A 25,143-nucleotide genomic window follows, 5' to 3' on the forward strand; every position below is an offset into this window, starting at 1 on the left:
ATTCAGCTACTAGTTACATCCATTCTATTATTCGAAAATGCAATTAAGGGTAAGAAGCAAACATCAGGAATTTGCTTTGCATCCTTGTACCAGACTTTCTGTCTAAAGGCTGCAACTTTTATGAGATAGGTATCTTTTTCTGAAGTGATGCAAAGCTTCACGCTACTGCAGGATCAGTGTTACAGACAATGATGGTGAAAAACAGAAACTTGCAGGTTACTGAAGTGTCTGGAGAGATGATGGTCCTTCCCTATGGAGTGCTTTTTCTTTTTCTCTTTTTCTTTTCTGAAAACTTAGAAATATAAACAGGAGATTTTCCAAATGAAAATATTTTGGACTACCTGAACCTTTTGGAAAATGTACATTTATATAGATACAAAGAAATGATTTAATACGCTTTTGGTAAAATGAAGGGGTATGATAGATGAATTCATTCCATCTGTATCCCATCACTAATTTGGGTAAAATTTTTAAAATCTCTAAGATTCAGCAGAAAATATTTAAGTTAAATTCGAAAAAGAACTAAGGTCAGAACACCTAAGTTAGAAAACCTTCCTTCCTAGAAATCTGTCACAAAGTTGAGAGGATATGGTTTGTGACACAGGTTGCAGATTTTAAAAATCTACTACATTCTTATAGAGATTTTATATATATATATATATATTTTTTTAAGATCAAAAAAATTTTTATTTATTTATTTTTGGCTGCGTTGGGTCTTCATTGCTGCCTGTGGGCTTTCTCTAGTTGCGGTGAGCGGGGGCTGCTCTTTGTTGCTGTGCGTGGGCTTCTTATTGCAGTGGCTTCTCTTGTTGCAGAGCACGGGCTCTAGGCACACGGGCTTCAGTAGTTGTGGCTCATGGGCTCCAGAGCGCAGGCTCAGGAGTTGTGGTGCACGGGCGCAGTTGCTCTGTGGCACGTGGGCTCTTCATGGACCAGGGATGGCACCTGCGTCCCCTGCATTGGCAGGCGGATTCTTATGCACTGCGCCACCAGGGAAGTCCAGGATTATATACTTTCTTAAAAAAAGCTGGTAAACCTCTAACTGAAGTAGCTATTAGAAAGTAATCCACTCTGTAAAGTAATTTCTCTAAAAGTCATCACGCTCTAATGACTTCCCTTCTTGCAGGACAGGAGGTAAGTTTAGAGATTAGTCCTCTTGCACACCAGTATTTGAGAACCAAATTGTAGGTACTGACTTCAGAGACATTGTTATATTAGAACAAGGGTTGAACACGCTGGGCATGTGCTGTCTATATCAGTGTTTTCCACACGTTTAAAATTGCAGCCCACAAATACATATGTGTGCGTGTATATGTATACACGCACACATATATATTTATATACATCCTACAGGATGTCTTATGACACACATTTACATGTATCTGAAAGGAATTTTTCATGAACTCTGATATATTCCATTCAGTATCCTTTTCTTTTCATCCAGGTCTAGAGCCATTACATTGATTTCCTTGCTGGCTAAAGGGTTTAAGTCCACACTTGGGAATCCCTGGCCCTCATGACACATTGCTCTTTGTAGGTCTTTTAACTCATGAAATATTATTTTCAGCCATGAAGGAGCAAACAGAATAGACAGAGACAAGGTAAAGTCCCACTTGAATCGTGGGGCAGAGTCAGCCTTAGACAAAAGGGGCAGCTCCCTTCAGGGTTTGGCTTAGAGTTGCCAGAGAAGGCCCTGCCTTCTGAATATATGATCTTACCTGCGTCCTGCCTTGCTGCTCACAATTAAACCATCAGAGACTCACTCATCCTTGAAAAGTTAGATTACAAGATTGCAAGCTCAAAATCTATGCTTTTTTTGGAGAAATTATGTTCTCAGGGATTAGCTGACCTCCAGCAGAGAGAATGGCAGGATGTGGTAGGGGTACTGGTGCAGGGTGGGAAAAGCCATGTGCATCAGAAAGAGGAAAGACGGAGGAGCAGGTGGGGTGGGAGCGTGCTCAGGACAAAATTTTACTGTCACGCCTTGGCCTGCAGAATGGATCTCTTCTTCAAAAGCCACACACACACACACACACACACACACACACACACAAAATAGAAAAGAAAAAGGAAAAAAACAGAAATAACTAATAACTGAGAAACAAAGGAAAAATGGTCTGTGAACGTCTGGGTTCTAATTTCAGAAGAAAGTTTAAGGTGAAGGAGCTTGATGAGGGCATTCATTTCACCATGGATTCTCTTTACTACTGAATGCTGATGGTATTTCAGGCATGTAAAGGTCTAACCTTCTGATTTGGAGATCGAAGTTAATGCTTATGTTTGTTTTCTCAAGTCGTGGAACTGCAAATCGGAGGCCCAGAGAAGACTACAAAAAAAAAAAAAAATCACAAGACACTAAGTTTATTACATGGGAGGAACCTTATACACAGCATAGAAATCTTTTTAAGTCATCCCTGCAAATCCCCACCCTAGACTGCTGTCCCTTTTTCTGCTTCTACCCCAAAGCTGAGACTTTAGGGCCCAGGCAATGTGAGTCCTTACACATTGTGGTTCCCTCTCTTCATTTATCCTCCTATCAACTCTTTTCCCACCACCTTCTTTATGTGCTAAATTAAAAACAACCTAAATATACGAGAAGAGATTGATTTAGAAAACTGTGATGATTCTGTTTGATGGACATTTAGGTCATCATTGAAGCTACATCGGTGAAGCCTATGCCATGTGGAAAATGCCTCTAATGTAACTATGGTCAAAAAAGAAAAAAGGTTGCAAAGTTATATGTGCCATGGTTTCACCTATGGTTTTAAAAGGCTACCAGTGGAAAAATTACTGTACAGGAGTGAGGGTGTCTTGTAAGAAAATATACCAGGATAATATGCTGCAGTTAAGGTTGTGAGTGTATGGATTATTTTTTCCATCTTTCTTTCTCTTCCAAAGTTTTGAAACTGTTCTTACTATTTTTATAGTTTGAAAACAGCTTTTTAAAAACCTGGAGAAAAGTAAATCCAATGATAATATAAACAAGGAAGTAAAAATAATAGCTAAGACATGTAATCATATTACTTAGGCTCTCATGCACTGTACTAAGCCTTATGTGCAATGTCTCATGTAATCACAACATCCACACTACAAGGTGTACAGTGAACGCTGACATTTTACAGTCCAGCAGCAATCTGAGGAGTAGGGAGATTAAGTGCCTTGCTCCAGGTGCCGAGCAAATAAACTCTAGATTTGGAACTGAAATCGCTACAAGCCAACTCCAGAACCTGGAACTCACAGCCACTACACTATGAGAATCAAACCAGCAATCAAACTCGTGTTATTATGAACCAGTAATAATATGAACTCATAATAAACCATCATTTTTATCATAAATCCTCATTTCACTAGCCCTTACCGAATGAGCTGCAAGCCAGGTACTGCCCTGGTGGCTTTACATATACCGTATCATTGCATTGCTCCAAACATTCCTGCAAACAGGTATTCTCCCATCTCAGTGTGACTTGCCCAAGGTATCACTGCTGATCATTGGAGAAACTGGGATAATAATTAGGGTGCGCCTAATTATTAGCCTATACATCCTTATGTCCCAGCCAGGATGAATTCCTTTATAATTCCAAATGTGCAATTTTCTGTCAGACCTCTGGGGCTTTGCACATGCTCTTCTCTCTTCTTTAGAAACTTTTAAAGTCTTTTCCTGCTTTTTCTACTTGCAGAACTCCTACTCATGCGTCAAAACTCAGGACAAGGGGTCCTCCTGCAATACACCCTCCAAGCCCACAGGCCAGGTCAGGCAGAAATGTTCTCTTTATTCTTTGTCTCCTTCTTTGCTACTCACCCATGACTCAACCTATAATGTTGCTAAATTTTAAGTTTCTTATGGAATGGGGATTGTACATTTTCATCTCGATATTATCAGACTCTAGTTTAGTACCAGGCATATAGAAGGGGTGTAATTAAAAGTGGTGAAAAAGAGTGTGCCCTTGTTTGCACACTTCCAGTGATGGGGAGCTTACTATATTGTGGCGAGGCCTGTATAATGTTGGTCTTTTATTATTCAGCACAAGATGAGGATACCCTAAAGGTGTGACAATTTCATACTGATAAGAGACATATGTTCTTAACTAGAACCAAAAGCCAGATCTCTGGGCATTGATTCTCAAGAGCCTTTGTTGAGCCACTGTTTTTTTTTTTTTTTATTATCCTACTAGAGAGACTTTGTGAATTTTTACAAATCTTATCGGTATATAAATATTTTACATTACTAAAGCTATTATATGAAAATGATGTTACTACTCACAAATCAGAAGTAAACTTCTGAATACAACCTTGAATACTTTGTTAAAATAAAAAGTCACTTGAAAACTACTTTTTAAAAAATATCAGGACTGGGATAATTAATCCCGGCAATTTGTGATGCTTTCTAATAGTTAGGACTACTTTTACAGTTGGAATTTTACTACAACCCATTAAGAGTATTCTTTTAGAAGTACAAAATGAAGAAGTAACTAAATCAAAGCATTTTATAACAAAACAGAATGCAATAAAATTTGATGTGTTTAAGGGCATTCAAGGGTGAGATAAGAAAGCTATTAGGTTTCTTCTACTATAGACCTCAGAGATAAACGAATACAAACAATTTACTTCCCTGACTTCTACAGATTATTTGCTGGTAAAATGGATTGACATCTTTTCACAAAAACACATTTGTGGCTAAGACCACACTGCCATTTTTACCCTCTACTTTGAACAACACTGGTGTCCAGTTTTTGTTCCAAGATTATCCTTAGTTATTGATGACCTTAGATGATCTCTGGTCTGGATATAACACTTTTAATACTGAAAAAGGAATGAGTGCCCGGTCACCTACAGATGCTAACACCATTACCACCATGTCAATTCATTTCTGTCTGGCCTTAGGTAGACCTTTTCCTATCAAATTGGGTGGCTGAATTTTTCTTGAAAACTAGTCAAAGGATTTATAGCTTCTAGATAAAAGGATTCTAATGAAAAATGTTCTAATATCTCAGCTTAGACATCCCATTCTATCTTTCATGGCTTTGTTGAAAAATCTCATCTGTTATTCATTAGTTTTTATCCAATTTTTGCAGACCTGCTAGAACGTGGGCTTTTTGTTGAGGCCTGGTTCGAATCCTGGTTTCTGTTCTTCATTATGTGAGACTTTGGGTAACTCATTTGATTTCTCTGAGTCTCAGTTTCCTCATCCATAACACAGGAGAAATACCTGACTCATAGGATTGTTGGTAGTTGTGAAAATTAAATGAGATAACACACACAAAACACCCAGTGATGGAATTATAACACAGAGGGCAATCAATACATGTTAATTAATAAAAATCTGTTATAAACATTTACCTTTCATTTAAATATTTACTTTTTTGACCCAAGAAGTGAGTTTACTAGACTACAGCTTGGCATATCTTTTAAATACTCAGGATGAACGGAATGATAATCAATTTAGAATATAAAAAGGCAAACATTATTTTAGCACAATATCCTAGATTATAAACTGGGAATAGGTGTTACTGGATAGAAAGTTTCAAAGGCTCAAATAAATACGAGAAACACTGGGCTAGAAGGTTTCCTTACTGCAGAACTTCTCAGCACCTTTAAAATGGAACAGGCACCTGAATGTCCCAGGGGAGGATATGATTCTCAGCAGTGACTATAGGGCTCCCTTTTAAGGGCTTGCCTCAAAGGATTAACACTCTTTGGAAGACGCTTTGGGAAGCTGTTCTAATACAAACCTACACACTTACACATTTCCAGGAAGGTTTTTTCAAACAGGCCATTTCATTATCAATGAATCATAAGCATCTAATTTAAAACAGAGGAATACATATGTTTAATTTGTAACAATTACGTAGTATTTGCAGATTTCAGGGTTTTTCTCCTGATTTATAACTCCATAAAATAATGATTTCTACTGTGATATTTATTACAAGGAGTTACTCTGTGTATACTTAAACTGCAATGGCATAAAATGAATTTATTGACCACAAGTAATCCTGAATGGGAAGTTCCTAAATCTGGAAACAAAGAAAGAAAAAGAAGATTCCTTATTCTTTCATAAGCCTGTTACAGATCATGATTGTTCCTTTCTTTTTTCTTGCTATAAACAATTTTCTGCATTATTCTTTAGCAAGTAAGATGCATGGAAAATAGAGACCTGGTAAAGCTGTTTTCAAACCTGGATTATGGTAATATTTTAACAGGAAAACACTGTGAATGATATTCACATGGGAGGTATATCTAAAGTAAAAGTTTAATCATCTTTGCTAAAATTCTTAATTCTGTTATTTCTTAAATCCTTTACATCGTAGTTCTTCTTGGATTCAAAGAAAACATTTGTAGTGAAATTCAAAGAAAATATACTCGAGAAAAAAATCTGTAGTTAAAAAAAAATAGTTTTTAGAGATTTGTTGAGACTGAAGACATGTAAGACTGATGTCAAAAGAAAAGGCATATGGGCTTCCCTGGTGGCGCAGTGGTTGAGAGTCCGCCTGCCGATTCAGGGGACACGGGTTTGTGTCCCGGTCTGGGAAGATCCCACATGCCGCGGAGCGGCTGGGCCCATGAGCCATGGCCGCTGAGCCCGCGCGACCGGAGCCTGTGCTGCGCAATGGGAGAGGCCACAACAGTGAGAGGCCTGCGTACCACACACACACAAAAAGGCATATGAAAGTATTCATCATTTTGTGTATTTTAGCTCAGATTGTCCACTCAGTGTGGGGTTGTGATGCAAAATCCCGCTACCCTGGGAATTTCCTGCCTAATTGGTTTTAGTTGCCAGGTGCTAAATTGCTGAGTGCTAACTGGGGGTGCTCTCCACTAGTTCTCTTTAAAATTCAATTAGACAGAAATCAGTTAAGTGCATCTGGTTTTCTCTTACGTTTGTTCCAGCCACCATAGGGTTCCCAAGGTCACACACCACCATTCGGGTGACATTGTCCATCTTGTACTCACAGCTCAGTGGTCGCAGTGCCTGCAACGGGAAAGAACACCAGTGTGGAGTCAGGGGCGGAATAAACGACATCCTGTTGCAAAAGCAATGCTGCGGGCCAGGCAGCTTCTCTTGATTTCAAACACCTGTGTGAGTGCCTGAGCCCAAGGGTTCATGTGTGACCATCAACTCAGAAGAGAAGCTTGTGAGAAAAGACCAAAGTTTAATTTTAAGAAGAAACATGTTGTATGGGTAAACACATTTGTTGTGTTTCATTGAGGAAGAAAATGCTTAGTAGAATATATATATATATGTGTGTGTGTGTGTATATATGTATATATACATATATGTATGTGTGTGTGTGTGTGTGTGTGTGTGTGTATATATATATATATATATATATATACACACACACACACACACATTGTTTTTTCTTTTTTTTTTTTTTTTGGCTGTTCCGCGTGGCATGTGGGATCTTAGTTCCCTGACTAGGGATTGAACCTGCACCCCCTGCAGTGGAAGCGCTGAGTCTTAACCAGTGGACCGCCAGGGAAGTCCCTGAAGATGCTTAGTAGACTATTTATATGAACATTTTTGAAATGATTTGCACTACTGTTCATGTTCAGTTTGGGCCATGAAGATCATGGATAATTAAACATAACTAAACAAATTAATTTTTGCAAACATGAAATGACAGCAAGATATATATTATAGATTATCCTACAACGCAATGACCATTTGCAAGAGAATTGCTTTGGACACAAATTTCTCCATACCATGGTTCCATTTTGAGATTACACACCCAATCTTAGTTCAATCCTATAAATACTTAAGATGGGAAGAGAACACTTTTTATGTTTACCCACTGCTTTTCACCTCCCGTCTTGCCCCATATCCTGTTCTGATTAGAATGTATAAAAACTCAAGTTTGAAGAGGCACTTAGAACTGTGTGCTGGAGAAGGTCTCAAGGTTACAGCCGACGGGCTTATTTTACTTAGCCTAATGTCCTTAAGGGTCATCCACGTTGTAGTATGTGGCAGAATTTCCTTCCTTAAGGCTGAATAATATTCCGTTGTATGTGTGTACTGTATATTGTTCATCTGTTCACCCACTGATGGCCATTTGGGTTGTTCCCACCTCTTGGCTATTGTGAATAGTGCTGCTATGAAAATGGATGTGCAGGTATCAGTTGAGATACTGATTTTATTTCCTTTGTATATATACACAGAAGTGGCATTGCTGGATCATATGATAGTTCTCTTTTGAAGTTTTTGAGGATGATGTAATTTTTAAGGGGAAAATTTGGGGAGACTATTGTTTTGCTGATTGTATGAGGTGGTGTTAGTGTATTTCTTATTGGGCCCCAGTTCTTGAACACTGCTTTGTTTAACTGGGCACCTGAGCATCTCATAGCTCAGGAGTAATGTTTAGATTATTGTTCATTCATTTTGGAGATTTCTCTGAGGTTCAAAGAATAATTTTAGGAGATGATCTGGATCTTAAACTGCATTTTTGCGTCCATTGCCAAAGCCTGTTATTTGTACCATAATGGCAATTTAGTACACAAGGGAAAATAAGGGTTCTATTTATTGCAGCATCTGTGTTTGTGTTTAAAATACTGTTTATTTTAGCAAGAACAAGGTTGTGATTCAACATTGGTTTCAGGTTAGTGGAAAAAACTGAGATTGTGGTGTTTTGCTTTCTAGTCTTCTGTCCTGTGTTTATGTGAAAAACACATGAAAGGAAAACAGTGAAATCTAGTGGAAAAGGAGTTACTGACCTATGTTTGTGTTATTATAAATGTTCCCGTGTTTCAATTAATGGATCTTTACAGTGGAATATCATGCCAGAATGACAAAGGATGTGTTAAATCTGTGAGTGTTGGTCTGGAAAGATAGTCTACGAAACGTAGACGTAGAGATGGAGGTGTGTACGTGTGGGTAGAGAAAATAGTCTGCAAGGATATATAAACTGAGTGGAGAGAATTAAAAGTTATTTCTATGTGGTAGCATTAAAAAAAAAAAAAAGTTACACCCGACGGAGGGGAAAGTAAAGGAGGTTTATCTTTGGACTCCTGTCCTCTGGTCACAGCTCTCCCTTGTGTCTTCAGGCTAGAAATCCACATCTGGATCTCCACCCTGAGCCCCTTTCCATCTTTCAAAACCTAATGTCCCTATGGCCCTGCTCTTGCCCATGGTAATAGCTACATATGTTCATCCATTATTTCACTCTAACTTGTTAAGTGCTACTGATATATTACCTGTCAGCCTCATTCCCAAAGATAAGCTTGCAAACTAAGGACTTTCACAAAGGACCCCATGAGAGGACCATGGAAGAGGGTTCCAAACACGAGGACCACTTATCCGTCGGTCAGCTCTATCGAAATTTCATTTAAGGAAGTCATGTGAATTTTCAAGGATAAGTTTCAGAAACCACCTCCTTTCCATTCTTTCCACATGGTTGAGAAGAACCAAGAGCCAAAACCAAAACAAAGAAAAGGCAAATGAACCCCAGATACCTAAGTCAAGAGCTCTGTGGGTAAATCATACGCTTTAAGAAAATGAGCTTAAGCAAGCAGGGGGTTTTTTGTATCTGTTCTCTTCCCAGTGCCTAGAAAAACGTGCAGCACAAAGCAGTAGACGGTGTCAGGAGATACACAGCAAACGTAGCTCCCAATCTTTCCTACGAGGAGCCTGAAATGAAATGGACAAGCACACAGCTGAGTATAAAGCCCTCTTCCTGCCATCCGCCATTGAAAGGTGTGTTTTAACTCATGGGAAAGAAATGAAATCTCTGATATTCAGAGGCAGCATTTGATACCTGCTCTTTCCAGATAACCCGAGTGACATGTTAGTATCCTAAGGAGGTAAGAAACATATTTTCCAAAAGCTGATAATAGTTTTCCTTCTCAAAGGTAGCTTTAGCATGTATTCAAGTTCTGAAGGATCCATAACTAACTCTAATTGTACAGAGATGTTTTGTGTTGGGATTACTAACTCAATCCTGAAAACAGGAAAAAAAAAAAAAAAGAACTCAGCAACAGCTTTCCAAAATACCCACGTGTCCCTTGAATATAATTCAAGGATTTGGTTTCTATAGTAAATATTTTTATCTTATCTGAAGGTTGAAAGTCATATGTACATTTTTTCCCCAGCTTTCTAGAAATAGCTTTTTCACATCAATCAGAGATCTTTTCTTTCCCCAGATTCCCCACCCTTTTTCTTTTTTTAACCTTTATTTCCTCTCTCTGAGTGGGAGAAACAATGATTGTTTTTGTAGATATTTCTAGATTATTTTCCTCAGCTGTTCCTGGGACTGTCTTGTTCTCATCCATTTATAGCTCTTAGAGTATTATTCATTCACTGAAAATATTTACTGTGTACCTGCCACTTACCAGGCATTGATCAAAAAAAAAAACAAAACAAAATACCCTTGTCCTCCTTAAATGTCCTATTATTATAAGAATCGTAATAAGGAATCACAAGCAATTGTAACAAGCACTGGAAACACACAATTAGTACAGTTTGTTAAGTTTCATGAGAGCAGAAATTCACAGTGATGGAGGAGGACAGGCACATAGAAGTAAGCAATCAGAGAAGACATCCTGGAGGAAGTGACATAACCTCATAGGGGGCCTGGCAGCTCAGTGGTTAAGAAGACGGGCCTGGACCTGACAGCTGAGGTGTCAGTCTTGGTTCTGCTACGTAATAGCTGTGTACCTTTGGGCATGTTTCTGAATTTCTCCTTATCTATACAACAGGGAAAATGATAGCCTTACCGTTTCTCTATCAGGCTGTTATGAGGACTAAGTAAATTGAATACTTGCAAGAGCACAGAGCAGAGCCCAGCTCATAGCAATTGCTCGGTGAATTTCAGCAGCCTCAGTCGTTATTAGGCTGAGGCCTGAAGGGTGAGTAGTAAGAAGTAAGCTGGGGAAAGGGGATGAGAGAGTAGAGTTACAGAGGGAACAGCAGGTGCGAGCTCTCTGTGGCAGGAGGGTGCATAGGTATTACAGAAACAGAAAAGAAATTCCATCCCTCTAGGACTAGGGTGGGAGGTAAAGGAAAGAAGCAAAGACTCGTGATGAAGCTGAGGAGGTCAGCAGGGTTGATGTAATTAAGGGCCTCATAAGTCATCTCAGGGCTTTGTAGGACTTTATCCTACAAGCAATGGGGAGCTAGTGAGGGTTTTCAGCCAGAGAGTGACAGGGTCAGATTTGCATTTTAGAAAGAGGGCTTCCCAGGGCTTCCCTGGTGGTGCAGTGGTTAATAATCCGCCTGCCAATGCAGGGGACACAGATTTGATCCCTGGTCCGGGAAGATCCCACATGCAGTGGAGCAACTAAGCCCGTGAGCCACAACTACTGAGCTCGCGTGCCACAACTACTGAGCTCGCGTGCCACAACTACTGAAGCCCACGCACCTAGAACCCATGCTCCGCAACAAGAGAAGCCGCTGCAATGAGAAGCCCGTGCACCACAACGCAGAGTAGCCCCTGCTCACCGCAACTAGAGAAAGCCCAGCAACGAAGACCCAACACAGCCAAAAAAAGAAAGAAAGAGAGCTTCCCATGCAGGGAAGGGGCTGGAGGCTGGGAGACGGGGAGGTGAGTTAGGAGACTGGTGTAGCCATCTTGGGAGAAGATTGTGCCTGCCTGGAGGAAGGCAGTGACCGTGGCAGTGAGCTGGAGAGAGGATAGGGTTGGGCAGGTGTGGGACTGACCTAGGCTTTAGAAACTGGGTGGAGGCTGGCGCGATTCTCTGAGACAGACTAGAGGGAGGAGGAGTGTGGGAAGATGACGTCTAGTTCCGGAAGCACTGCATGTGAGGTAGTTTGAGACAGAGGAGTGGAGCATGTATGAGGTCCCTTGAAGAGACACATTCATAGTGACAGAATGTGGAACACTGGGTACCAGAGGCTGGGGAAGGGGGGCAAGAGGGAGTTGGTGTTTCATGGGTACAGAGTTTCAGTCTGGGGTGATGAAAGTGTTCTGGAGATGGACGGTAGTGATGGTTACACAACAATGTGATTATACTTCGTGGCACTGAACTGTACACCTCAAAAGGGTTAAAATGGTACATTTTATGTTACATATAGTTTACAACAATAATAATAAAAAGATAGAGCACATGGGCCTTTATTCCTAGAAAAATTTAGAAGGTCACCGAAAAGAATTGTAAAGGCTGGCTCCGTTAAGGTCTCCAGAGAAAGACATGATCAGCTTCTACATTTTCGAAAAGATGAATGTTTTTAGCCAAAGAACAACAAAACTGACAATCAGATAATCCCTCATACTTTTCCCCTTGAGAGAAAATTGTTAAAAAAAAAAAAAAAACTTGAACCAAGTATAAATAAAAAGAGACACAAACTTCAAACTGCTTAACAACAAAGAAGGAATTAGAATGTGGCTTAATCATGTCAACCAGATTCTGCCCAAGGGAAACTGATGGAGGAAAAACAGTTAAAGACTCATTGGAGATTATAGATAATGTCTGTTATAATGTTTAAAGCCAAAGATAGAAATGATAAATGTTTCCTGTGTTTTCCACCCAACAGTGAACAGTAAACTAGATGTTTTGCTAAAAGAAGAATATTTTGAATAGATGCTTTGTTTAACAAAGTCAGGGGTGCAGTGACAGAAAAGGAGTTGAAATAAAAATATAGGAAGAGCCCTGGAACATTTTTTAAAATAACGTACTTGAGCTTCATTGTTTGTTTATGTATTATTTGCATGTAATTATTCTTAAATGATATGTTCCTACAAATTTCTTCAACAGAAACTCGTGATGACTTTACAACTGTCAAAGATACTGGATTATTGCTCCTCTGGGTTATTTTTTCACTAAGATAATTCAGTCAAAACATAAGTCATGAGACTAGCGGTGTGCGCAGAGAATTTTGTATTCCCCACGTTTGTAAATGCCTTTCAAATACTGACATCACAACCGTTGTTAGCATTTCTTTAGAGGAATTCTTTTTCATTAAATTATTTGATCATTAGAATGTGCACGTTCCCAAGAGGATGCAGTTTTTGGAAAGTAGCAGAACTTTAATAAACTTCAGTTAAATGAACATATCCATCAGCAAGAATTTAAATAACACTCATCATGCCGACTTCTACGTGAAGTGCAGGGATGACCATAAAAGTGTGAAACTTGGTCTCTGCCCTTAATTGTGAGTCTGTGTATCTTTGAAACCAAGGGACTCTCTCTGTTATCCTTCACTGTATTTATAATGGTTTTAGAGCAGAACCTGAGGATATTCTGAGTGGGAAGATTCATATTGTGATAAGGAAAGGAAATCTATAAAAAGCATTGCTGTGAGTTTAACAAATAGTGGCATTGCAGGACTGGCAAATGACAAAAACCTGGCTTTTTCTTGGTCCCGGTCCCGAAAAGGTGGACCAAGAAAAAAGAAAACATGAACGTGTTTCCTTTCCAGTGCCTGTCTAGGCTGTTTTCAGCGCTCAGCTGGGAGTGGTTGGACCTTCCTCCATAAGCAGTAATGAAAACCAGACCTCCTGGGACCTGCTTGAAGCATAAAGGAACTCAAAGACCAGAAAACAGCCAGGGAGGGTGGGAGTTAGCTTGGGGAGTGTAGCGGATGGATCACATTGATGAGCTGCTTCTTTCAGACAGCTGTCTTCCGTGTTTCAACTCCCAATCTTGGGCCAGTTTATCTTTGCACCGTGGCCGAGAAAGATATTAATACTGCTTAAGACCATCTTCCTTCCTGGGCCGTTGCTATTCTGCTTAACAAAATAAGGTGCCATTTTGTTTTGTTTTATCGAGGAAGGAATCCTCAGCTAAGATGACTTAACATGGATTTGTCTTCAAAAATATACCGAGCTCTTTCCTCCTCCAGATCACCTACAGGCATTACCTTGTTGCTGCGTTCAATCCCAACATAATCAGCCTCTTCTGGAATTATCACAAAGAGCTCGGCTTCGTAGGCACCTTCCCCTTCATTTCTCGCGTTGATTATGAGCGTAAGGTGGTTTTCATCTCCAATGATGACCTGATGTTTATCTCTAAAAATGCAGTTTAAAAAGAATCATTAGGTACTGTGCATCTCTGGATTCATGGGTATTTTATTTAGAGGAAGATGTAAACATGCAAGACTGGGAAAAAAACCAAGATGGATCGTCATGAGGGGGTGGTGAGAAGAATCAAAACTATGTCTGGATGAGAAGGACAGGAAAACATCCAGGGGTGTTCTGGTAAATATTTAACAACCAGCGCTTCAAACTAGTGGTTACCAGTGGAGGAAGGGGCAACATCGGGGGCGGGGCCAGGGGGAGGTACAAACCACTGGGTCTGAGACAGGCTCACGGATGTATGTACAACTCAGGGAATAGAGCCCCTACTTTGGAATAACTGTAAATGGAAAGTAACGTTTAAAAACTGTATACTAGGGCTTCCCTGGTGGTGCAGCGGTTAAGAATCTGCCTGCCAATGCAGGGGACACGGGTTCGAGCCCTGGTCCGGGAAGATCCCACATGCCGTGGAGCAGCCAAGCCTGTGCGCCACAACTACTGAGCCTGTGCTCTAGAGCCTGTAAGCCACAACTACTGAGCCCGTGTGCCACAACTACTGAGCCTGCGCTCTAGAGCCCGTGAGCCACAACCACTGAGCCCGTGTGCCACAACTACTGAAGCCCGTGCACCTAGAGCCCGTGCTCCGCAACAAGAGAAGCCACCACAATGAGAAGCCCGCGCACCACAATGAAGAATAGTTCCCGCTCACCGCAACTAGAGAAAACCCATGTGCAGCAACGAAGACCCAACGCAGCCAAAACTAAATTTATGTATTTATTTATTTTTAAAAAACCTGTATAATAAAGTAACAACCAGTTCTCAAAAACAAAAGGAAACAAAGAAAACCAGGATGTGTAGCATTTGCCGATTCCAGTGGTGTAAATCCTCCCACTGTGATCAATTTCAAGCTCCCAACATACTTAATGATCTGCCAGCAAAAATTCCTGAAAAGTTAACAATTAGCTCACAAGCCAGGAGGAGACGGCTTCAGCACATCCCTGAAAACATCCCATAGGAGGAAGATGGGCAATGGGAAGAGAGGGAGAGAGGTGGTTCAGAAAGTAGGAGGGGAAGCTGAGTGTGACGCAAAGTGGAAAATAAGAGGGAAGAAAGAGGCAAATAAAGGAAGATCTCAAATAGCTGATTGTGAGGTATTCTGAGGACATTTAATTCACTCCAGACTTCAAATTGAAACAGCATTTGGAAATGCCTACTTGTGACCCTTAAGCAAAGCTATTGCTTCGGACAGTGGCTAGATTATGAAGTTTGGAAAAAGTCCCCTTGAGAGGTTACCAAGAAGCTTCCAAACACTGGCAGCAAGATAGTTCCTGGGGTGGGGATGGGTTGAGGCAGGTAGAGAGGAGAGCAACCGGAACCACCAGAGATGAGTTAACTTCAAACAGAAGCATTTCCCCCCACTTTTGGTGAAGGATGGAACGGCTCAGGCAAGGTCTTGGGGTGTGTCACTTGACACCAATGACAAAGACCTAAGCCACAGGCTAACCCAAAGTGTAGCCAAGCTCAGAAATTTCACGCAGTGCACTTATTTTGGTAGTGGCTGGAAGTGTATACTTTCTCCAGAGAAGCTTTAAGTAAACACCTGTATGCCATTAGGTAAAATGGACAAGTTTATTTATTTAAACTTACGGTCTAGCTGACAGCTTCAAGTCAGGAATGCACATGTTATCTTCTCCACAGTCGACCAGGATGTGAGCCTGTGTTGTGGAAAAACATGTATCAGGAAGAATCTGGGAAAACCTGAATCCCGTCCTTTCTCTTGAAAATTATGAATGATCCCACAAGTTAAACCAAAGCTTTCCTTTCACTCTGCATGAGTCTACCTAGCTAGAAACTCTGTTCGGCAGTGACCTCCCCTTATAGGCTAGCTTACTTAGGAGCCCGATTCCAATTCATTCTGAAATGTCTGTAAAGAATGCTACCCTGGCCGATGGTTTGAGGATTACAGGCTGTACTGCTTCTATTATGGCCACATTTTGAACAAATTAAATCTTGGTTCCACAAGGGGAAGGGCTTCTGAAAACACAGGGATGCAGTGTTTCAGGAAACATGTTCAGAAAATCTCCCAAATGTTACAAGTGTGTATGCAGGAATGAAAACAAAAGGGCCTGGATTTCATCTTAAGGTCACAGGAGCAATGCCCAGGGCCTGATTGAGAATATACCATCAAAGACGGGCCAGGACCTACCTGTTCGGTAACAACGTTTTCCCTGTAGTAATTCAATATTGGTTTCACCTCCAGACCTTCTTTAAAGGTGGATTCATCCAAACTGTAATTCAGACTAATGTTGATTGGAGACAGTTTATCTCGGAATTCAGTTTCATCCTAGGGAAAATAATCACAAACTCAAGAAAGGCCCTGTAAAATGGCTGCAAGATGTTAGTTGGTGGAAGGCAGGCAGCACTTGCCTCTGGCCATTAAAAGCGAACCATGAAGTAATTACCACCCCAGCGGGCCTAGGCACATGCTGTGGACGTGGCCTAGAGAAGCCAGTTTAATGAACGTGTGTTCAGAGTTGGAATCATTTAGGCTTCGTTGAAATACATGCTTCTGGAAGCAATCTTCAGGTTCTCCAGATCTTCAACAACTCATACGGATTGGTCAGATTGCACAGTTAAAAATCAGTTGCACAAGAAACGTCACTGAAAGTTTCATGAACTGGGATTTTTATCTTAATGAGGTTGGCAGAATTTGTAAGTCCCCTTGGGCTCAGAGGAAGAAAACCTCTCGATTCTCTTCCTTTCTTATCATCTCTTTAAGTCCTTGTTTGCATGAACTTCAAAACACCTTCAGCACATCTGAAGTTCCCTTAGAAAAAGCACCAGAACCTTCCTGGGGAGGGAGGGGGTAGTACCGGCAGCAAGGTCTGGACACACAGGAACTCCCAAACCATGGAGTGGGCATGCCGCCCTTCAGCCGGATGCCAGTATCAGTCATAATGAGACACGAGGGTCGTGCACCAGCTTTTCATTCTACAATGTGTTTGTAAACTCTGCTTTCTACAGGTTTTCCCCTTACTATATCCCCTCAAAGAGGAGACCAAATGAAAAGAGGCTTCACAACGTCATCACTGGTAAGAAGATGAAATAACTGTATCATAACACGTTTTGGCTTTTTATTTCACGGTGGGTTTAGGAGTTATTGTAAAAATCCATTGCTTTAAAAATGTAATTATAATTTACTTTTAATAAAGCCTTTGAATGCCTCACCCTTTTCCTAAGTCGGCTCAGAAATGCACATTGATGAAATCTGGCCGAACGTCCTCATGTAGGATAAAAATTCAAATAAATTGTGTCTAACTTTTATGTTTTTTGCGGGGAGGCAGTTGGAAATGAAAACCACCTGAGTTAGCACTAGTACTAAAGAGTGTACTCAAAACAAGAAGAAGCTTAGGAGCAGAAACTCACACAACATTGTAAATCAACTATACTCTAATAACAATTAAAAGAAAAAAAAGAAGCAGCTTCGGAATTAAAAGCAATACATCATTAGGTTGGCTGAAGTCAGGCTTAACAGAGGAGTGTGTGGCTTTAAAGATTTCTCCTATAAAATGAAAATAGATGTGGGTCTGTGTGAACCACTGTGATGTTTAAATGGAGAAAAATGGTTGGAATTTGGACTTCAATGTTAGAGGCCAGAAAGGTGATTCTGGAACACTTACTCGAAGGTAAACGGTAAAATCCTGGCATTGGAGGGATTTCTGCCCCTTTATCACGAGAGGGAAGACGAGATGTGACTGATGGTTTTCAAGGAAGAGCGTGCGTTTAATGGCTCCTTTTTGTTTCAGGGAATCTAACTGCACCTCGGCAGTCAGGCCTAAAGGACAGACATAAAGCAAATATAATCCAGAAAGGAAAAGTATTCAGTGAATGTAGCGCTTTATCAGAGATACGAATTCCTATTTCAGCTTGCTTATTCAGGAAACATTTTTTCCATAGTTGGGATCAAAAATAATACACGAGCTGCAAAGATTTGATAAAATACTCCCCAAGCTAAACAACTTGTTTTGTAATGGTTTTACACAAAAAGTCATTTTCCCCATAATTAGGTCTGTTCTTGCAGACAATACCAATTATTCAAGGACTGTTTATGTAGAAGTTCCCATATTTATAACAGAAATCTTGGTGCTAACGAAGAGCTCTTTGAAAGCTTTAAATGGTCTGTGCACCGCTTACTGTTGACTTTTCTTGATATGGTATAGGAGTGGAAAACTGAAAATATGCTCACCGATTGTGTTTGAAATGCTCTGGCCTGCCACAGATGCACACACTCTTAAAGAAAAGCTAGGGGAAATAATAATTTATTGGTTAATAAACTTTTTCAATCTGAAGTAGCAAACTTCCTTTACCTTACCCCAGATAAAATGAATGCTTTATTTTTCCTCTATACTTCTCTTAGTGTACACACACACACACACACACACACAAAACCAAACAAATAAATATGCATATATTTATTGATTGATATATATACTTATCAAAAATATATTTATATACATATATATATCCAACAATTCTAATACGATTAAGAAAGGTGACATTATTACATAGGAAGGTAATACTTAAAATATTACTAGAGGTTGATTGATTTAATCAGTGGATTAATTGATCAATTACTTGCTGCCTTTTTTCAAGAAATGCATGTGAATATCTTCCATGTGCCAGGGAGTGAAGAATTGGGCAGACCAGCAGGGGGACAGCTAGTGGCAGAGCCTGGAGGTGAGCAAGCACGTGACCCCAACTTGAGGAACCTGAAGAAATCTGGTGCGTTAGAGAAAGATGGGGAAAGCTGTAGGAAGCCGAGGCTGGCTGGGTCAGTAGGTAGGGAACAGGGCTTTGAAAATCACTTTAAAGAATTTGGATCAAGAGGTGCAAACTATTAGGTATAAAATAAACTACAAGGACATATTGTACAACATGGGGAATATAGCCAATATTTTATAATAAGTATAAATGGAGTATAATCTTTACAAATTATAAATCACTATACTGTATACCTGTAATTTATATAATATTATACATCAACTACACTTCAATTAAAAAAAAGTATTTGGATTTAATTCTGAGAGGCATGGAGCATCATGGTACGATTAACCCATAATCCACTCTCCATGGAAGGAGATAAGAACTCAGGCAGGTGCTTGCCAGGAGTGGGATATAATTTGAGGCAGAGACACCAGAAGAGGGAAGGGAAAAAGAAGGAAAATGGGGAGTGTAGAGTGACCATCTCAGGCTTGGTAAGCACAACAATACAGTGTATAAGGTCAATAAAAAAAGGATGGATGTGTAGGAGAGACCTTTGTAGTTTTGCCTTGAACATGCCCTAAACTCAATCCAGGGAGGTGCCTGCTGTGGCTTGTAGGATGGCCTGCACTTGGGTCTATCCTGTGGCCTTGGAGGGAATGAGGACCGGCCAGTGGTCTCTGCCTGACTGTTGCATGTGCTGACCTCCCTATGGAAAAATGTCAAGCTCTAAGCGCCAGCGTTCAAGATGGGGCTTTTTCACATTTCTAAGAAAGTAAAAATGTAAGAAAATACTTAAGTATGATTTAATGACAGCCTTAACGTTTTTACTAGTAAATACTCTAGTATGATTTGAATATTTCCACAGAATCCAAAAGGAGTAAATAATCTCTAGTCGTGCTTTAATTATGTGTCAGCTTCCTGTGTCAGATATAATGAAGATGTGTCACATCTGGGATTCATCTAGCTCCCGTGACCTCAGTCAACGTCTCCCTTCAGGGTAAGTAATTTGTCACATACCATTAAGCCAAACGTTTTCCGAGATGTCTCTGCTATTTCAAGTGTTTGTACCACTTCCCCAGAGAAATCATGAATTCCAGCCCACTTCCACTTCAATTGGAATAATTCAAGAAAGATGAATAGTTAATCACATCTTTAAATTTTGTAGCAGGTCTGGCTTTCAAAATTGGAATTTTTTCTGTGTCTGACTTTTTTGGAGGTACTTGGGTATGTGTTAAAATTGTTGACCGTTTTTCTATTCATCCTTATACTGAATAGGCAAAACTCATTCGCTTGTATAAGATAAATTCCTATTTGTAATAAAATTATCATTATATCTATAGATTCAAATAATTTTACATACAGTATTTTGTCTAACACAATTGAGAAGCAATAAAAATTTTTGCAAACGAGATAAAGTTATGAATGTGAACATTATCTCCTCCTTTTGAGAAGAATTTGATTTAAAAACGATGTCATCAGCTGAAGGGTCACTCGGTTTATAAATTATATGTCAGTGTTATTCTATACTTCTTAGTTCCCCCTTTCTGTTATCTTTATATCATTAAGTGGACGATTTTAACTTTTTCATACAAGTTTAAATAACCGCTACGACTTACTGAATTATTGATAATAGCACTCCAACCTAAACTTTTTGGCTTATAGATGTCTTTAGCAGAAAAGAGTTGCCAAGTTATAACTTTCAAAGCATTCTCTTCTGATCTAAAAAGAAAACCTCACTGAAATATTCATTGTGAATTTACAACATTTATATTATGTTATATGTAAACACACACATATACATCGTATGTTTTATATAACAGATACTTAGGTGCACTCACAGGTCTATACCTAATTATAACGCACACTTGTCAGAGAAAGCTGTGAATTATTATTAAATTAGAATTAAAATTTCAAACTACCATTTATGATCATAGTCAATATGAATAGGTCTGACTGGAGCAAAAAAACTCCATTAAACCAGCCCAGATCCCTCATCACATAATTTCTAAATGAAACTGTTGGGCTATACTTCTGGTGCTTCAGAAGGCAGGACAGTACCTTACAAATTCTCTAATACTAGTCCTAACCCAATGCAGGAAGGGTTAGAATAATGACCTGGTGATGTAATGGTGCTCGTAGCCACATGTGGGAGAAGAGGAATGAGATAAATGTGAAACAGGACTTAAAAGTACAAAGCAATTCACTTTTCAATCTAACCAATTCAATGCTCTTTCAGTGATGGCAAATATCAGGTTTTACATAAAGTTAGGCATATCTGAAAAGTTTTTCCAAATTTGAAAAGGGGATAGTTACTAACTTTTATATTTATAAAATATATTTTTTTTACCAAATAGCTTTTTTTTTTTTTTTTTTTTTTTTTTTGCTGTACGCGGGCCTCTCACTGTTGTGGCCTCTCCTGCTTCGGAGCACAGGCTCCGGACGCGCAGGCCCAGCGGCCATGGCTCACGGGCCCAGCCGCTCAGCGGCATGTGGGATTTTCCCGGACCGGGGCACGAACCCGTGTCCCCTGCATCAGCAGGCGGACTCTCAACCACTGTGCCACTAGGGAAGCCCTACCAAATAGTTTTAATCTTTCTCATTAGATAACAATTATGTGAATATTTATGGGTTGGCTTTTTTTTCTCTCTAGTTTAGAAATGCAAGTAGCAGAAACTTTATAAAATTACACAGCTGGGCTTCCCTGGTGGCGCAGTGGTTGAGAGTCCGCCTGCCAATGCAGGGGACACGGGTTCGTGCCCCGGTCCGGGAAGATCCCACATGCCGCGGAGCAGCTGGGCCCGTGAGCCATGGCCGCTGAGCCTGCGCATCTGGAGCCTGGGCTCCTCAACGGAAGAGGCCACAACAGTGAGAGGCCCGCGTACCGCAAAAAAAAAAAAAAAAAAAAAAAAATTACACAGCTGTTTGAAAGGCAGAGAAATTCACATTGAGGGAAATGGAGAACTATTTCCCAGTTAGAGGTTTACTTAATAGTTTTCAGATGTACAATACAAGATTATATCAAATACAGACAAAAATTACAGAAAAGAAAATCAACAAATGCTTTTCAATCATTTTTTAAAAAATGAGCTAAATTCCTATAATACATTTTAAAAGGTATCCGAGAAACACATTCGAGACTGAACCCGCTGTTAATTTTCCATCTTCTAATACTCTGAGTTACCCATTCAAAATTTTTGTATGTGAAAATAAAACATCTTTCAGGAAATGGATGGAATAGAATCAAATAAATAATTGTAATTTGCCCACGTAACAAATCTGATTTAATGCAACAAGAGTTCGTGAAAACAAGGCAATTTTCTTGTTAAAAAGTAATATTCATGTCAATCCCAAATTCCCAATCTGCTATATTTAAAATAAAATGCCTTTCCATGAAAAAAACAATTAAAAAATAAAAATTTTTTTTAAAATAAAAAGGAATATTCTTTCCATAAAACCAAACAGATCCCACAATCTGTTAAAAAAAAACTTCAATTTTTTAAAAAATTCAAAAACTGAAAAATCCTGAGAAAAGATGATCTCGTTCGTAACAACATTTCACACCAGAGTGTGCCACACATATATGCTTTAAAGAATTCAGTCTAGAAGTCCATTCAGTGATGAATGTGCAAACAGAGGACTGTTGGGAGAAATACCAGTTTTAATACTTGTGCCCAAGTAGCACTCATTGTTCATTTCATGTTCATTTCATCCAGGGTTAGGAGAGATGCTAGCTAGCTCTTTCACATATTTTCTCAGATCAGGTTTTCATTATAATATTTTATGGTTTCATACCATTTTAAAATGTGCTCAGGGCATTTCCCAGCTACTTTCAGAAGCTGCTTAAGGGGAAGACAGGCCTCCCTGAACCGAGAGGTCCCAGCAAAGGAGGTTTTTCAAAGAATTCTTCAGGGTCCTCTACACCCCCATCCACCACCCTCAAAGGCTCTGACTCCAGTCTGAACCCCTGTCCAAGGCCATGAGCAACGTGCTGAAACTGGCTTCTGTGGGTCTACAGACTGGTGTGTTCTGCATTCTGACTTTCTCAGGAACTGACCATATCATCTGAAAATGGAGGTAAATCTCAAATGCTCCAAATGTTTGTTGATCTTTCAGAGAATATACCCTAAGGCATTACCCAATATGACAGACTTCTGACCCTGGAGGACCTACATATTGAGAAGCAAAGTGGCATTGCCTTGAGCTGTGCTACAGCCAAGTTCCATTTCTTACTGCCTTCGGGTGACTGGCCAGATTCACGAGGAACATTCTCAGAAGGTGTATGAGCCTGTCCACCTACAGGCCAGGCAGAGGACTATTCCTGACGATGAGATCATGGCCACAGAAATATAGTTGAGGACACAAAAATCTCTATTTTTATAATGTTTACCTTCTGTCTCATTGTATACAGATGTGAGGTTATAAAACTGACATCTATTTTCAGCACAGGAAACCAAGTAATTTATCCCAAGCCTATTTAAGAAAAAAAAAAAAGGACAATACATATGTCTGAAAAGTGGTTTCCATATGCATATGCAAATACAAGCATCAAGGTATTTTATTATATTTTCAGTTTGGTTAATGTGTATTTTAGTATGCCAAGGTTCTAAAAGAGATCTCCAAGATTTACTTTGTCGGGAATTTTCTCAAGTGTTTTTGTTTCTCATCACATGTGGAGGCTGTATTGGAGAAATGGCCTTCCCATGACAGCAAAAGTTCAGCATCGTGTCAGAGATCCTTTTATTTTTCTTTTGAAAGACTAACAACTGGCTACTCAGATGTGGTGCCCAGACCCACAGCATTAGCACCCCCTTGGAGCCCCTTCAGAAATGTAAAGTCTCAGCCCCCATCCCAGGCCTGCGGCCCCCACAGCTGCATGTGCACCAGATCCCCAGGTGATCTGAGTCCGCCTAAGCGGGCTGGCAGCACTGCACTGACTCACCAGGCCACAGATGCCATCAATTCTGGAATCTGGCAGGTTTTATTATCCAAATTGATGATCACCGGGTGCAGGAGAAGCTGGGCTCCCACCGTCACAACCGGCCTTGCTCTGCAGGGAGAAGACACACGGTTATAACCAGCCCCAGGAGGGGCAGGCAGAAGCCCACTGCTCCACTTCTAGAGGCCACGGCCAACATTCCCGGCCCTGGTGCCAAGAATTCCCCTCACTGAGTGAACAGGTGGGCTCTAGACTCAACCAACGACCTCCAGACACATCCGGTAGCTCACGAATACAAATAAAGGAGCCGTGGGCCCATGAAGCACAGCCGCGCTCACGGACCTTCTCTGTCTGTGGAGGGGCTCACGGTATTTTGGCGACATGGCTGTGAAAGATCTCTCCTCTGGGACCTGCTGGTCTGTCCATATTCGCATCTGAATATGAGGAAATACATCATCCTGCAGTCACTCACGTTGCATCTGTAAGTACTCGAGTTTTGCTAATTTTGTCGCCATGTTGGCTGGTGATTTTGAACCGCTGATTGATCATTTTCTAGACAAGCTTTGCAGATTGAGCTAAACCCATGAGGGTGAGCTGACTCATGCTGCGCTTCACGTGGAGCAATGGTTCTCAACCCTGACTGCACGACAGAAGCACTCCGGGAGCTGAAAAACAGAAGCCAGCCTCCCGGGGTCAAGGCCAGGCACTGGAATGTCAAAAACAAAAACCTCCAGGTGATTCTATGGTGCGGCCGAGTTTGAGGAGAGGGTCTAATACCGAGTAAACTCCATTCCAACCACCCGGGGAGGATAAATCAGACAAGAAAGTAAGTCACTGGGTAAAGGAATGGGGCAATATTTATAAAGCTTGGTGCCAAGATACGAGAAATGGGAGTGAAATCTCCAGATGACAGTGTGAAACGACGCCACGTTGCTTAAGTTTTCCTCCGACAGGAGGGAGGGCGGGGCCTTGGGGCAGCGTGTTGTTTAGGGCACTGGTTTAAACAATTCCACGATTACCGTAATGGCGCCCAATGGGAATTTTCCTGAACTCCTTTGCGCTATTATCTGTACTCTGTTATGTGATTTTTCTTTTCAATACTGTGTTAGCTCCAGCCCTTGGAAGAGCAGATGATAAGACAGGATTAGACACACAAGACACTTATTAGGGCAAATACTGATGAGGGAAAAAGGGGAGGGAGGGAGGAGGCTGGGACCAGCAGTCAGAGTGTGATGTACATCTGATTCCTGTGAAGAAGTAAGGAAACAAAAGAGGATCTGGGAAAGAAGCTCCAGCCAGGGCACTGGGGAGCCCTTGAGCCAAATCTGCCTGCTAGTGGAGCTCCAGGTGGGCCTGTATTTGTATCCCTGTTGTGTCCAGTAATCGCCTGGGAGCAGCTCATGGGAGATAGGGCCTTGTTGCACATGTAGACTCAGAGCACAGTGGAGGGACCATGAGTCAATTTCACTCCATCAGCTCTGA

General features: G+C 40.6%; 1 protein-coding gene across 1 annotated transcript in view; it reads right to left on the reverse strand.

The window, feature by feature from the left end:
- ITGA8 (integrin subunit alpha 8) overlaps positions 1 to 25,143 on the reverse strand; it is a 181,171-nt gene that overhangs the window by 61,889 nt on the left and 94,139 nt on the right. The window contains exons 15-22 of the mRNA XM_060162498.1: positions 23,665 to 23,772; positions 18,208 to 18,263; positions 17,642 to 17,796; positions 16,168 to 16,305; positions 15,609 to 15,676; positions 13,808 to 13,955; positions 6,875 to 6,967; positions 2,247 to 2,326 (exon numbers count right to left, since the gene is read on the reverse strand). Of these exons, the coding sequence (XP_060018481.1) occupies positions 2,247 to 2,326; positions 6,875 to 6,967; positions 13,808 to 13,955; positions 15,609 to 15,676; positions 16,168 to 16,305; positions 17,642 to 17,796; positions 18,208 to 18,263; positions 23,665 to 23,772 (846 nt within the window). The remainder of the gene's footprint in view (positions 1 to 2,246; positions 2,327 to 6,874; positions 6,968 to 13,807; positions 13,956 to 15,608; positions 15,677 to 16,167; positions 16,306 to 17,641; positions 17,797 to 18,207; positions 18,264 to 23,664; positions 23,773 to 25,143) is intronic.

Source organism: Lagenorhynchus albirostris, chromosome 1, assembly GCF_949774975.1.
Source record: "Lagenorhynchus albirostris chromosome 1, mLagAlb1.1, whole genome shotgun sequence".
Lineage (NCBI taxonomy): Eukaryota > Metazoa > Chordata > Mammalia > Artiodactyla > Delphinidae > Lagenorhynchus > Lagenorhynchus albirostris.